Here is a 16586-nt window from a genome sequence, read left to right as displayed (position 1 = left end):
TACGGGTCACCATACGCAAAGAGTTAGATACAATGCTGGAAATGGGTGTTATTGTACCCTCACACAGCCCCTGGGCTGCCCCTGTAGTGTTGGTGCTTAAAAAAGATGGGATTATTCTATTCTGCGTGGATTACAGGAAGCTCAATTCTATCACAACGACTGATGCCTACCCAATGCCCAGGATAGATGAGCTTCTGGATTGCCTTGGGGGGGGGGGGCAATACCTAACCACATTAGATCTCAGTCGGGGATACTGGCAAATACCAGTAAAATCTGCCTTTATAATCCCATTTGGGTTGTACCAAATCAAGGTCATGCCGTTTGGCATGAAGAATGGATCTGAACCTTTTCAGTGTCTGGTAAACTACCTCTTTAGTGAGTGCCAAAACTTTGCCCAGACTTACCTGGATGACATTGCTGTCTACAGTAACACTTGGGAGGAAAATATTCACCACTTACAGCAAGTTTTAGAGAGGATCCAGAAGGCTGGCCTTACACTATGCAAGTGCCAGTTTGCCATGGCGGAGGTGCCTTATCTAGGGACATTATGTGGGGGGAGGGCGACTACGTCCAAATCCTGCTAAAGTAGAAGCTATTACCAAATGGCCCACTCCCCGTACTCAGAAACAGGTGCAGGCATTCTTAGGAACTGCAAACTACTATAGGAAATTCATACCTAACTATAGCTCCATTGTTAAACCCCTTACAGGTTCCTCCAGTCGGAGGAGAGGAACGACTGTACAGTGTCCCAATGACTCCCCAATGTGAGGAAACAATAAACACCCTGAAATCTGCCTTAACCAACACCCCAGTCCTGGCCACTCCTGATTTTACAAGACTTTTTATTGTTCAAACGGATGCATCCACTTATGGAATTTGAGCTGTTTTATCTCAAGTGGACAATAAAGGGGAGGAACACCCCATTATCTACTTGAGCCGAAAGTTATTGCCACGAGAAATAGCCTATGCTACAGTGGAGAAAGAATGCCTTGCTTTAGTCTGGGCCCTGAAAAAGCTACAGCCGTATTTGTATGGCAGAGACTTTACAGTAATGACCAACCCCCTCAGCTGGCTGCATCGAGTCTCGGGGGATAATGGGAAGCTACTTCGCTGAAGTTTGATCCTACAGCAGTATTCCTTCTCTATCCAGAAGCGCAGTGGCAAACAACATGGTAATGCCGATGGCTTGTCTAGACAGGAAGAATCTACCCAATTCTGGTGTTTCAGCGCTTCACCCAATAATGGGGAAGCCTGGTAACACCAATTCTTAGGGAGGGGGAGCAATGTGACAGGTGCCCCTGTGCCAGAAGCGGGGACTGATGGTTTATGTATACAGTTTTACTTTGGTTGCAGTCAGTACAAGGTATTTATAAATAGATCCAGCATTGTGTAATGGTGCCTCTCCTCAGAGTGAAGGAGTCTGTGAATTCCAACAGCCAATGGAGGCCAACTGTATTCACTGGCCAATCAGAGGAGCTCCAGAGAAGAAGCTGATGACTGGGGACTTGCCAGTTGAAGTTTTCAGTTAGGAGTTTTTGCTTGATAACATAAAGAAGTTATTTCTCTTGCAATTGTGGTTGCTTTTGAGCAGTCATTGGTTAGATCACGGTACCTCCTATCACACTTGGGTCTTACGGATGCCCAGATGTCCCAATAAAGGATGATCATGGCCGAACTTGAGGACTTCTAAACGAAGACTTCTGTAACAAAGATTTTATTATGCACCTCTGGAGAATTACCTTGTAGCCCCGTAGCTTCTGCAGAGCCCGGCTGATCTTTAGAGGCCTTCTGAATCTTCATAAGTAGTTCTGCCTGAAGCAAATAAAAATTGGATGGGCTAAGAATGTTTTCTATCACAGATTCTTGTTCTGGATTAAAATATATATGCGGGACAAAGCATCTGCTTTCCCAACCAGGTCTGAACGTGACTTGGAAGTTAAACCTGGAGAAAAAGAGAGCCCACCTAGCTTGTCGAGGACGAAGTCTCTGGGCTGCTTGAAGATATTCCAAGTTCTTATTATCTGAGAAAACTAAAATATGATGATCCACTCCCTCCAATAGATGCCGCCATTCCTGGAAAGCTGATTTAATTGCAAGCAATTCAAGGTCACCAACATCATAGTTTTGCTCGGAACGGGATAATTTTTTAGAGAAGAAGGCAACAGGATGAAGTTGTGCCTGGTCCCCAATTTTTTGTGATAACACCGCTCCAATAGTTGATTCTGAGGCATCAACTTCTAGAATATAGAGCCGGGCAGGATCAGGATGCTGCAAAATTGGTGCTGAGGTAAAACGGGCTTTGAGTTCTTCAAAGGTTTGTTGGGCATCTACAGACCAGTGAAACCTTTTGAGCAAACTGGTGAGTGAGGTAATTTATAGAAGAAATTATTTTGGAAAAGTCTTTAATGAACTTCCTGTAGAAATTAGCAAAATCTACGAACCTTTGAACCTCTTTGTGGTTGCTATGAGCAGGCCAGTCCAGAATAGCCGAGATCTTTCCTGCATCCATGGAAACCCCATTGGGAGAAATAATTAAGCCAAGGAACTCAATGGTAGTTTTCTCAAATGCGCATTTCTCAAGCTTAGCATAGAGTTTGTGTTTTCGAAGTCTTGAAAATACCTTTTTAACATGTTGCTGATGATCTTCTAAGGAGGTAGAGAAAATCAAGATGTCGTTGAGATAAATAATGACAAACTGGTCCAGAAAATCCCTAAAGATATAATTTACGAAGTGCTGAAAAGTTGCTGGCGCATTACAAATTCCGAAGGACATTACTGAATATTCAAAATGCCCATACCTTGTGCAAAAAGCCATTCGTCCCCTTGGCGGATGCAGCCAGGTTATAAGCACCCCGGAGATCAAGCTTGGTGAACACACGGGTAGAGTGTAACCTCTGAAACAATTCAGAAATAAGAGGAAGCGGGTATCTATTCTTAATGGTAATCTTATTTAAATTTCTGTAATCAATGCAAGGACATAAGGAATGACCTTTCTTCTCCACAAAGAAAATACCAGCCCCTGCAGGTGATGTAGATGGTCGAATGAACCCTTTCTCAAGATTTTCATCAATGTAATCTTTCAGCACCTTTAGTTCTGGTTCGGAAAGAGGATAAATTCTACCTAAAGGTATTGCATCTCAGGTAGTAAGTCGATAGGGCAATCGTAGAAATGGTGGGGAGGCAGTTTTTCAACCCCCTTTTCATCGAACACGTCATGGAACTCCCGATAAGGCTCAGGAATGAGATCATAATGAGAATGTGACGAAAGTACTTGTAAATTATTGTGAGAAAATCATATGTCTGGAGGAAAAGTTACTTGTTAGACTGCCAATTATTTGCAGGGTTGTGTGTTTGCAACCATGGAAACCCTAGGATTATGGGATACAAAGGCAATGAAACCACATCAAAAGACAAAAATTTGACATGCTGTTGAATCTTTATTGAAAGGGGAACAGTTTCATGAAGGACAGGACCAGAAGAGATGTCCGAGCCATCGGCTAGCCTCACCATCAAGAGATTGGTTTTAACCTTCAGAGGAATGCCATGTCGGGAAGTGAAATCTTGATCCATGAAACATTCGCAGGCCCCCGAATCAATGAGGGCTTGGGTCCTGAGCACCCCCTGGCCACTGTAAGACCAGAGTTCCCCATTAAGGATCCCCCAAACAAACTACCAATTAGTAGATAGCTTGCGTTTGTATTATGTCTACCAAAGTGCATAACTTTGCACTTGTCCACATTGAACCTCATTTTCCAGTTTGCTGCCCAGTTTTCCAATTTTGTCAAATCGCTCTGCAAAGGAGCAGCATCCTGCATGGAACTTATAGTTTTGCACAATTTAGTGTCGCCAGAAAAAATAGAAACAGTACTTTCTATGCCCACCTCCAGGTCATTAATAAACAAATTAAAAAGCAAAGGACTAAGGACTGCGGTACTCCACTACCAACACCAACAATTAGAAAATGTTCCATTTACCACCACTCTTTGTAATCTATCCTTCAGCCAGTTCTAATATCCAATTCAAATATTATGTTCTAGGCCCATATTACTCAATTTTATCATTAACCTTCTGTGAGGTACTGTATCAAACTCTTTAGCAAAGTCAAAGTAGATGACATCAACTGCCATTCCAGCAGCAAGGTTCCTGCTCACCTCCTCAGAAAATGCAACTAAATTAGTCTGGCAAGATCTGTAACGCATTAAAACCATGCTGGCACAAACTTATAGTATGTTAACTGCAATGTATTCAAGTACCCTATCCCTTATTACACCTTCCAAAAGCTTTCCTACTACTGATGTCAGACTAACAGGCCTATAGTTTTCAGGCTGAGAACCGGATCCCTTTTTTAAATAACTGCACCACATAAGCAATTCGGCAGTCTCTCTGCACCATGCCAGACCTCAACGAATCCTGAAAAATTAAGTGAAGAGGTTTGGAAATCACAGCTCTAAGCTTGCTTAATACCCTGGGATGAATACCATGTGGTCCTGAACCTTTGTTTACCTTTACATGTTCAAGTGTCTTTTAAATTTCCTCCCGAGTAACCCATGCGTCAGTAACTATATTACTAGAACTGGGTATATTAAAAGGGAAGCCTTCATTAACTAGATCCTTAGATGTATAGACAGATGAAAAATAAGAGTTAACAATTTCTGCTTTTCCCTGTTCTCATCAACTAATTTAACCCCCCCCCATGATAATAAGGTTCCCACCCCTTCTTGCTTCATTTCTATTCACATAATTAAAAAATAATTCCATCTCTTAGCTTGCCTGATAGCTTTTTGCATGCTTTATTTGCTTCCTTGGACCTGATGAAAGTTTCTGTCCCAGCTAACTTGAATGCTTTAAAAGCACGTTTTTTCTTACCAACCTCGACACTAAAACTTTTATTCAGCCATAAAGGTTTTGCTTTTCAATGCCTCTCCTTGTTTACAGGGGGAATAAACTGATCTGTATACTTGCTAAGCAATGTTTTAAAGATGTTCCATTTTCCTTCTGTGTCTAACCCTATGAAAAACCTTTCCCAGTTGACACATTGCAGAGATGTGCTTATATTGGCAAAGTCTGCACATCTAAAATTGAGTGTTTTAGTTAATCCCTTATAGATCTGTCTCTGCAGCATTATCTCAAAGAAGACCATGTTATGATCACTGCTCCCCAAATACTCACTCACACAAATGTTAGAGATGAGTTCAGTATTATTAGATATTACCAGGTCCAAAATAGAGTCATTCCTAGTAGGTTCTTGAACTGCCTGAAATTAAAAGTCATTTAGCATATTACTACTAATTTTATCTTTCTTTTCTTTACTCCAGTCAATGTCCGGATAATTAAAGTCCCCCATAATAACAACTTGACCTAGTTGTTAACCCTCCTCCAATAGTAGCTGGGCCTCATCCCCCTCACTTTTATGGGGTGGTTTATTGCATACACCAATGATCATTTTCTTTGTAAACTTTAGCCCTGCTGAAATTTCTACCCAAAGGGATTCCACATTTTCTTTGGTAATGTCTTTAAATCTGACTTTGCATAAAGACAAACCTTTTTAATCCATATGTCCCTCCTAAAAAGTATGTAACCATTTAAATTCACAGCCCAGTTGCATTTTTCATCCCACCAGGTCTCAGTGATACCAATTAAATCATAATTTTCAATACATGCAATAGCTTGCAGCTCCCCTAATTTACCTGACAAGCTCCTTGCATTAGCCAGCATGCAGCAGAGATTACTACTTCTCCCTCTGATATTTACATTAGTTAACGGAGAGTTAGAGCTAAGGTGAATATTAGTCTGTTTCCCTTGTAACAATGGAAGCTCCTTATCTGATAAACTATATGCCCCCTCACTCTCCCATGACCCTTTGCTAATGCCTCTGCCCCGTCTACATTAGATTTCCCATAAAACTCTAGCTCATCCACCCCCCACCCTTGTCTAGTTTAAACCAGCCTCTTAACAATTCTCTCCCCTAGCAAAGCGGATCCCCTTCCATTGAGGTGCAATCCGTCATGGCTATGTAACCCTTTCTTGGCACTAATTTTCAGGGCCACACTGGGGCGCGAACAGGAAAAATCCCAAGCCTCTGCTTATGGGAGATTTGCGGGCTTTAGAACTTTTTGTGCCTCCGCTCAGGTCTAAACCATGTACTAGTGGCCAACAATTCCCTGGGAACTGCTGTGCAGTGATTAATGGACAATAAACTGCACAATTGATAGATATGAAACAAATTGTAATATATATGCAAGATGCAATGAAATGAGCACAGTGAATAACAGTTTCAACATAACACATATAATATTTGACAATATTCCCCTTTGTGTAAAAAATGTCCACTGTCACTTTGAGAACACTGAGTGTGCACACTATGGGGCACATTTACTAAGACACGAATCTGAACCGAATTGGAAAAATTCCGATTTGAAAACGAACATTTTGCGACTTTTTCGTATTTTTTGCGATTTTTTCGACGTCTTTACGACTTTTCGGAAATTGTCGCGACTTTTTCGTTACCAATACGATTTGCGCGAAAAAACACGAGTTTTTCGTAGCCATTACGACTTGCGCGAAAAAACGCGAGTTTTTCGTAGCCATTCCGAAAGTTGCTCAAAATCTGTCGATTTTTTGCGTAGCGTTAAAACTTGCGCGAAAAGTCGCGCCTTTTTCGTACCATTAAAACTTAAAAGGTGCAACGTTTCGCGCAAGTTTTAACGCTACGAAAAAATCGCCAGATTTTGCGCAACTTTCGGAATGGCTACGAAAAACTCGCGTTTTTTCGCGCAAGTCGTAATGGCTACGAAAAAGTCGCAAAATACCGATCATTACGAAAAAAACGCAATCGGACGCATTCGGCCCGTTCGTGGGTTAGTAAATGTGCCCCTATGGGTCTGCGTAAGTAAACTTCCTGTATGAAGGTGGTGTAAGCAGAGCTATGTGCTGCAACACAAAATTGTAGCACCCCAGGGTGTGTAACTGCAAGATCTCAACAAACTCACGGTGGTAGTGAAAGGGGAATAGAATCCTGTGGGACAGAGCAGATGCAGGGAAGCAGTCTGGCAGCTTTAATCCACACTGAGTTAAGATGCTGGGGTAGAGAAAGGCTACTTGATATCCTGAGGAGATTCACTGCAGGTGTCACAGAGACTGATAGGTAATCCCACATCCAGTACATCCCACATCCAGTACCTTGACCCTCCCTTGGGGATAGCAGCTTACCAGGCATTTGAGGATCCTCAATATACAAACAGCCAAGACACCTGTTATGATGATGAACCAGATGAACTTGCTTTATTGATTGATGCAGGCAGAACTTTCAGGGGATGTCACACAGACGGCTCAAGTCACACTCTCTCTCTCTTTGGGCTATTCCCCGTACTCCCGCCGGATGATCCCACCTAGGAACTCACCCCGGTTCACGCGTGGGGCCCCTTAAATGGGAACACTCCCAGGTGCTGACTTGGCTCCCCTTACTGCACACAACAGGCCCTGAACTTTAACCCCTCTCTTTCCTGTTGGTGCTATCTCTGCCCGTTCTCTCTAGCCTGCCTGTCACTCCTAGAGTGACCTATTACAGTACCTCCTGTACTAGAACGCTATCCTGTTGTACACCTCCTTACAGAGGCAGTCCCAGGACTAAGACCTTCACAAAATGGGTGTCATCCCTTTTTATATTGCAGCACACTGCCACCTCATGGTTGCTGCTGAACAACAGGGAAACTCCCTTTTCACACATAAACAGCTAGGACCACCTTTAGGTGTCCATAACCCAAAAGGCCACCCCTCTGGTGCCTGTCAAAAAGGGAACCCAGACCACCTCTTTCAGAAGGGTCACAAGGTCAGAAGAAAATCCCTCCTGCTGATTGGGCCAGGCTGTGACTAGGAACTGTCCCTTTGCAGTACAGTCAGCAGCCCTGTTTTTGGTTGTTCCAAATTTAAAGTCACAGGGTTGTGTGTTCAGGGAAAGCATAAATTAGCACTTCCTTACAGCTATATAGATTGTACCCCCAAAGAAAAGTCAGCCCAGTGCTCTACGAACCCAAACCCTTCCTTCCTACACCAAGGGGCTGATTTACTTACCCACGAACGGGTCGAATGGAGTCCGATTGCGTTTTTTTCGTAATGATCGGTACTTTGCGATTTTTTCGTATGTTTTGCGATTTTTTCGGATTCTTTACGAATTTTTCGGATCCAATACGATTTTTGCGTAAAAACGCGAGTTTTCCTATCCATTACGAAAGTTGTGTAAAAAGTTGCGCATTTTGCGTAGCGTTAAAACTTACGCGAAAAGTTGCGCATTTTTCGTAGCGTTAAGTTTTAACGCTACGCAAAATGCGCAACTTTTCGCGTAAGTTTTAACGCTACGCAAAATGCGCAACTTTTTACGCAACTTTCGTAATGGATACGAAAAACTCGCGTTTTTACGCAAAAATCGTATTGGTAACGAAAAATTCGTACAGAATCCGAAAAAATCGCAAAACATACGAAAAAGTCGCAAAATGTTCGTTTTCAAGTCGGAACTTTTCCAATTCGGGTCGGATTCGTGGGTTAGTAAATCAGCCCCCAAGACTTTAGCCATGCATTTAGCTCCCTAAGTACCCGCTGTTGGTGTAAAATCCAGGAAAAGCACTAATTTAAATTCATTAATCAGCATGACCACAAAGAAAAGTGGAAAATGTGGAAAAATTTTAAATCAGGGGATGTAAAATTGAGGTTTTACTGTAACAATAATAATTTTAATGCAAATCTATATGAATGGCCTCTTTATTAGATTTGTAGGAAGGCCACAAAGGCACAAAATTAGGGGTGGCATGACGCCCAGTCACTTATGCTAGTCTAAAGTACTGGACACGCAGAATGCGGAATGGCACAGAGTATCCGGTTACAAGGCACAGGGGTTGCTAGACAGGTAGTGTGTTTGAGACTGGGGGGGTGTTTGAGAATGGCCTAGGGGCGCCCATTTAGATATCCGGCCCTGCGCCTTATGCTGTAGTTGTGATGCAAAAAGCAACCCATGATTAGCTCAGGGCTAGTAAAATATGTAAGCAAGGACAGGGCTTGCCTGTGTCCACCAATGCTGCTGTGTACATCTATTAATGAAATTTTTCCCAAACATGAGCTGCAGAGCACAGCCTCGATGCTCTTGTACATCTGTCCAGAGCATACCTTCCAACATTTGAAAAATGAAAAGAGGGAAAAGAGGCACATTTTTTAATCACGCCCCCTTTTGTGGCCACGCCCCAATTACCACACCTCATTTTAAATAAATACCCCTTTTATATAGATCAAATGGCGGGCGCAGACGAAAATGTGCTATACCCTCATACTGAGCGACCTAAGGAAAACAATATAGCAACTCCTACATTAAAATACAAGTATAAAGAGAAGGCAGTCAGTTATAAGTGAGTTATAACTAAGTACCAGTTTTGCCCCCCCATACACAGTACCCCCATACACAGTAGCCCCCCCATACACAGTAGCCCCCCCATACACAGTAGCCCCCCATACACAGTAGCCCCCCATACACAGTACCCCCCAATACACAGTACCCCCCAATACACAGTACCCCCCAATACACAGTAGTCTCCCATACACAGTGCTCCCATACACAGTAGCCCCCTATACACAGTGCCCCTATAAACAGTAGCCCCTAATACACAGTGTCCCCCTATCACAGTAGCCCCCCCATTCACAGTACCTCCCATAGGCGCAGCCTTCGTCTGCGGCTTCGTTATGCCTCTCCTTGTGCAGCGCGACAGGCCCTTTTATAAGGTTGCCCCCCGTGCGTAATGACGTCACACCCACAGGTGCAACCTTATAAAAGGGCCTGTCGCGCTGCACAAGGAGAGGCATAACGAAGCCGCAGAAGAAGCAAGAACATCCGGCCATAAAAAGCGGGACTGTCCCGCGAAAAGCGGGACAGTTGGGGGGTATGCCAGAGTCATCATATCCATTTAGCCCTATACTGCTTTCATTACAGTTACATTTACAGATAACTTTTAAAGTATTGATTAATGTATACTGGAAAGTTATTTATAATTATATTTTTCCATTAATAATCCCCTTAAATTTGTGCACTGTAAAATTGCTTAGAATTAAATGTGCTTTCCTTTTACCATGTGCTTTTTGTGTAAAATGTTATATGTTGTTTTATTTCACCTTTGATGCACTGGAAAGCTGGTACAGATAAACAGCATAAAAAGGCATATTTAGTTGAATATTGATAACATATTAATTTCCATTCTGCTTTCTAGGTGGACGATTGATTTCTGTGAATAACCTTAGCTTGGAAGGAATGACATTTAAAAGTGCTGTGCAAATTTTGCAGGGATGTGGTGAAGAAGCTGAATTTATTTTCTCCCAAGAAAAAGGTACACATAAGCATATAGAATAGACATTATGGTTTATTTATTATAATGCGGCAAGGTGCCAAGTGTGAAAAAACAAGTGCAAAGCAACATGTTGCCACAAAGCATGTTGCTTACATTTTGCATAGTTGTCCCCTTCCCAGTGCTGCATGTAGACTCTTTCTAAACAAATTAGCTATTTCCATAATTGTAGATCAGTTAGATTTATGTAAATCAACTGAACATTTTACGAAACATCTGGCTAACTTCTGGTCACCAACACTTTTATGTACTCATTTTATTCTCTTTCTTTTCATAGCCGCACATAGTCAGTGCAGTCTCATAAATAGGCAAATCTCCAGCATATCCTGTGAAGGCAGTGAAAAAAGCAGTGTTACTTTGGACACATACAGTTTACCATGTGGAACTGCTTATAGTCCATGTTTTCCGTGTGATCCAAGTAGTGCTGGTACCCATGGTGTGTTTTTCAACAAAGAGAATGAATCACAGGAAGCATCACAGAGGAAAAATTCTGAGAAGGTTTGTTAAGCAATGAAAAGCATCTTGAAAATGCTGATTATAGTAATAAAAATGGGAGAAGAATTTTTGTTTTTACTAAAAATGAAACATAGTTTGAAGTTCCTTTCGATGAATTTTAGGTTTGGTAAATGTAAGACTGACAAACAGTCAGGTAACAATTAATTACAAAAGCACAACCCACACTGAAAAAAATAGATCAATATGACATGTATGTTTTGGGGGGGCATTTATTAACATTCAGTTTTTTTTTACATTTCATATTTTTTGTGCAAAATTATGCACAAAACACAATTTTTTCACCATTTATTATGTGACAAAACTTTTGACGTCAATGGCAGGTGTCCTTTTTACTACAAAATTTGTCCCTTTCATTCAACTGTGACAGCTAGGCTGCTCATACATGCTCTCATTCTATCCCAAATTGACTACTGTAACCTACTGCTAACTGGCCTTCCCAACTCCCATCTCTCCCCCCCTACAGCCTGTATTGAATACTGCTTCCAGAATTCTCTTCCTCTCATCTAGGAGAGTTTAGGCCCTTCCACTACTAAAGTCCTTATCACGGCTTCCCATTAAACAAAGAATATCTTACAAACTCCTTCTCTTAACCGTCACCTTCATTCCTCTGCCTCTCACTACATCTTTTCTCTTGTGTCTCCATACGTTCCTGACCGACTCCTCTGCTTCTCTCAGAGCAACCCACATGGGTTCACCTACCACTACTACTGCCATTTCCCTCCTCAAACACTTCTGCCTTGCTGCTCCTTACATTTGGAATGCCCTCCCTGATATCCTCCAGAGAGAAACCTTCCTCAGTCTCACACAGCACCTGATCAGTGCTGCGGACATAAATAGCACTAAAGATATAGATACATATTGGAAGTTCTTACTTTGCTTTGTAGTTTTAGAAGTTTGGGGTTTTTCTGATGCTTGCATTTGTGTGACGAAAGAGTTGTGGTTTCGCAATTTTCCACGTCTTTTTTTTCTTTGTGCTTTTTCAATGTGGATCTTTTTAATAAATGACTAGACATTTGTGGGTTTTATGGAAATGAGTTTAGTCATGGTTTCAAAAACCTCTAAAACCACTAAAATCTGAATGTTGATAAATCTGCCACTTAATGTACATGAATATTTTGAAGTGTAGTTTTTTTTTAGTGTCAGTATCACTTTAAGGCAGGTATAGTTTTCACAGTGAGACAGAAAGTAGTTGGTTTTCCAATACAGAGTTATGTATGGGGTAGGACATTCAATGTTATGGTAGTCTTAGAGATTTTTTTTTAAGAACTTTCTATATATATTATACTGTATGTATGCTAATAATTACTTTAATTATTCTGTTTCATAATTTAGAACACAATAGGAAGAGGTAGCACTGAATTAAAACCTGGTGATGTGTTTTCAGTGCAACTGAAGAGAGAGGGTAGGAGCCTTGGTTTCAGTGTCACGGTGAGTGTACCAATTAGAGTGGACTTCTATTCAAAGTATTTGTATCAAATAAAATGTATAGTAATAGGAATTTGTTTGTAACAAAATTTAATTATTGCACAGTTTAAGATGAATTACAAAATCCCATTACAATTTTTATGAAAGTGCAGACAGAAAACCCACTTGCCTATAATGTAATATAAAATCAGCCAGATTACTTAGAGGAGTACTCAGAGATCACAAGAATTCTGTCATTTTTCCACATTGTGGTCCCATTTGTTTTCAAATAAACTAATCTAATATTTCAGAATAAAAGACCTTGTTGCAAGTGTGCTAATTGAACAGGTCTCCAAATTACATTTTTGTGTTTTTTTAAAATGCAACTATTTTTAGTAGCCACTAATTTACCACCAAAATGGCTCATATTATTTGTAACTAGCATAATCACAGACACCAACTTCTATATTTAACCAACATGTTTCATACTTTATATAATAAGTAGTGTTATAGCTAAAGTTAGATTTATTTTTCAGGGAGGGGTGAACACCAGTGTCCGGCATGGTGGAATTTACATAAAAAATATCATTCCTTTAGGACCTGCAGACTTGAATGGACAAATCAAGAAGGGTAATTATAATTAACAAGAATCTGTATAGGCTTATTGCAAATAGTATACATTGGCCTCTTGTGATAACATTGCTGGTTATTCTGATCACGGTCAATATTTTTTACTGTGAGAGCTGTGAAGTTGTGGAATTCCCTCCCTGAACCAGTCATACTGGCTGATATACAGTATTAGATAGCTTCAAGAAGAGGTTCGATAGTTTTTAAGCAAGTGAGGTGTCTGGGAAACGCCACTCACAGACACGCCTGACACTGGGACGGGGAACAAGGGGGTTACATTCAGTCACCTTTCACACAGTTAGACTAACATCAAGCACCCCCAAGCACACCACCACCCCAAAACACTATTCGCTGCCACCATCTATCATTAACAGGTGATAGAAATCTAATTACCCAAATATATCATACACAAACTTTCCTACTGCAGTGAGGGATAGTTCTACTACTTCCACACATACACCAGCAGCCAAGGTTAATTTACATACACACTCTCCTGCTGACAGTCCACTAGCTAATTAGCATACACACAACCAAGCAGTTAATACACCTCTAGGCCTGAGCAGTATTAGGCTGTGGGAAGGTACGTGGGAATCGATATAGAGCCAAAGGACAGAACTTATTAAATTTTATATTTAATATTACAAGGGTAAACAGTGCAATTTTAATAAGATGTTACAAAAGAGAAATATACATGCAAAACACAGAGAAACCCTAAGTACGTTACCGGGATCTTGTGCCCTTTAGAGGCCGGAGTTAGGAACAGTGAACTCACAATCCAAAAGAACATGAAGCCTCAAAATATGAGTTAACTGGTACCTGGGTCTGTGCCCTTTTTTATCCTACTGCTGGTACCCTCCCTCAGTACTGTATTCATGAGGAGGGAGTGCCCAGGGTTGTGTCACAGGACCTCCCCTGTAGAGCTGTACTTCTCCTGCCAGTTTCTGGTCATGTAATATTGGTACCTGCCAGTACCGAATATTATTATGACAATAGGGGCTTGTCTCAACCCAAATGGGGGCGATCAAAATGATACCAAACATGAGGGGTGTCTCATGTCCCAGTCCACCAGAACCCATTCCTCCTAACTGGTGGGTATAGGCAGTCCCTGTTTGGTATCATTGTGAAGCCTGGGGCCTCCTTATAAATCCTATGGGATTTATGAGGATGTGGACCTTAAAGCAGCGGAGATATGGATCCATAAAATAATAATAAAGGGTTATGGAAGAAAGCTCTCACAAGTTGATCCATGGACCAGTCCGATTGCCATCTTGGAGACAGGAAGGATTTTTTTCCACCTCAGAGGCGTCAGATGTTTTTTTTTCCCTTCCTCTGGATCAACTAGGAGTAAGGCAGGTTATAAATAGGCACTAAGGTTGAACTTGATGAACGTATGTCTTTTTTCAACCTAACTTACTATGTTACTATGTGTGTATGTGAGAATCAAATGGTTTAATTTCAACTATTTAGCAAGATTCAACAGTTATGAAAGTCAGTAGACATTGCAACATATTACAACAATTCTATGATAATTACTGTGAGATATGTTGGATTTTTTTTATGAACACTAGCAGTAGGATTTTCTTTATGAACACTAGCAGTAGGATTTTTGTATTTATAAAATACAATAAAGCCAGTTAAAAAATCACTTTTAAAGGAGATTGATTTTAGCAAGGCACATAACCTTTTGGGGGTTGTTGCAGTTCAGTTATGGGTGTGTAAATTTAAGACAAGTGACTTTGTTGTTAATGAATCTGGTTACAACAATCTCAGTAACCTTACTACTACCACAATACACATCATGTGTCAATGTAATAATATTGGGGTGTGTAGTTAGTAAAATTTGGTAAAAATCTGCACCAGTTTATTTATTCAGAGAAGTAAATTTAAGAGACCTTGGTAGATTTGTTTGTTTTAATTTTTTATCCCTTAATTTTGTTGTGGTCAACTACACCCTAGCAAGGCATCTGGGTGTTGGAATTTAAAAAGATCATTCGGAATAGGAAAAGTTTTCTTTTACTTTCTCATTTTTATAATAAGTAGCCTCACCTGTAGAACTTATATTTAATGTGATTGGGGGTGTTTAAATAGTAAATAATATTGTGATAATACAGCAATTTGCGCTACACTTTTTGTAGAATTGAAAATTGATGAGATCTTGAGAGGTATCCTTTTTCTTAAAAGAGTGGGTTCTTTTTTCTATAATGAGAAGAAAATTGACTTATTGAATAAGACTTTGGGAGGGTTGTCTTTCTTCCTTTACCTTTGTCATAGTTCAATTACACCCTCACAAGGTGTTTGGGTTCTTATTTTATTAGATAATTCTGTGTAGGTAGAAACTTTCCCCTTTCAACTTAAAAGTCTTATTTAAGACTTCCCAATGGTATATACTTCTAGACAAGTATATTCTCATGAAAATGGTTTATTTAGCAGAAGCAGGGTTTTACATTCATGCTTCTTTTACGCAATATATTTTTATAGAAACCTACATTGTTCAGGGGTATAGTTCTCTTTTAACTTTAGAAAAAAAAAAACCCTCACCGTAATAAAAGGGCTTGGCACTAGTCATGAGCGATGATCTGTCCCATTTCGCCATAAAATTTGTGAAACGGCTAGAAAATTCGCGAAACGGCAAAAAATTTGCAAAAAGCCTTTGTCGCGCAATTTTTTTTGGACGTGCTTGCGCCTTTTTTGATGTGACTGTGCCTGATTTTACGTGCTGCAAAAAAAAATTCCGCTGCAAATTTTTACTGAAGTTTCGCGAAACAATTTGCCAATGGCGAAATGCGGAAATTTGCTGCGAATCCATGCCTGGCGAAAAAATTCACTCATCACTACTTGGCACATGTGAAGCTTTTTATAATGATGTAAGCAGATTGAAGGTTTGTTGAAAAAGTACAAATTAGGATGAAGGATATTTTTATTATTAGTGAAAGAAAAGTTAATACAGTGATCTAACTTAAAAATTGTTAATCATGAGAAATAGGGCCCAGTTTATCATTACCCAGTATTTTTTACCGATTATTGTTTACAATTTATTTTGTTTCACCCAGTTAAAGGACCTTTCTTATCAGTTTGCTGCAGAGGGGTGCTGATCTCTATATCCCATAGACCAGAATGGTGTTTGACTGCTCAGATCAGTGGAACACATTCTGACAAATTGACATACAAATACACTTTTTCCTGACAGTCAGGAAATCGTTGCTAAATTGGTAAAATGTTGAATTTCTGGGATTCTGTCTGGAATTCTCAGTACAATTTTTGATAAATACGCACCTTACATAAATGAAGTGGAGTAACACACCTTAATATGTTTGTCATTCAAACTACAAGTTTTTGTTATTAGAATCTATTCATAAACTGTATGCTTATACTTTACCGAAAAACATGTCTATATGATATATTACTACACATATTGCTATGGTTATAATAGTCCAAGTAAAATAATGTACTTTTGGTCATCTGTTTCATTTTTAAAAAAATTAATTATTTTTATTTGTTGAGTTGTTAATCTTTACACAAACTAGAGTAAACTAAATCAGAGTCCTCTGCTATTGCAGGAGATCGTTTGCTGGAAGTTAATGCAGTTCATATCCTTGGATTCACCCACCGGCAGGCTGTAGAATGTCTCAGAAATGCTGGAGAGGTAATATTGTCACAATT

General features: G+C 40.2%; 1 protein-coding gene across 3 annotated transcripts in view; it reads left to right on the top strand.

Annotated features, from left to right (window-relative positions):
• Positions 1 to 16586, top strand: part of frmpd2 (FERM and PDZ domain containing 2) — a 137579-nt gene that overhangs the window by 68710 nt on the left and 52283 nt on the right. For all 3 annotated transcript variants that reach the window (XM_031905727.1, XM_031905728.1, XM_012967740.3), the window contains exons 20-24: positions 10245 to 10361; positions 10657 to 10877; positions 12228 to 12323; positions 12836 to 12929; positions 16484 to 16569. In XM_031905727.1, coding sequence (XP_031761587.1) covers positions 10245 to 10361; positions 10657 to 10877; positions 12228 to 12323; positions 12836 to 12929; positions 16484 to 16569 — 614 coding nt within the window. The remainder of the gene's footprint in view (positions 1 to 10244; positions 10362 to 10656; positions 10878 to 12227; positions 12324 to 12835; positions 12930 to 16483; positions 16570 to 16586) is intronic.

The sequence above is a fragment of the Xenopus tropicalis genome, chromosome 7, assembly GCF_000004195.4.
Source record: "Xenopus tropicalis strain Nigerian chromosome 7, UCB_Xtro_10.0, whole genome shotgun sequence".
Classification (NCBI taxonomy): domain Eukaryota; kingdom Metazoa; phylum Chordata; class Amphibia; order Anura; family Pipidae; genus Xenopus; species Xenopus tropicalis.
The sequence above is the reverse complement of the archived record's forward strand: the minus strand, read 5'-3'. Positions and strand labels throughout refer to the sequence as shown.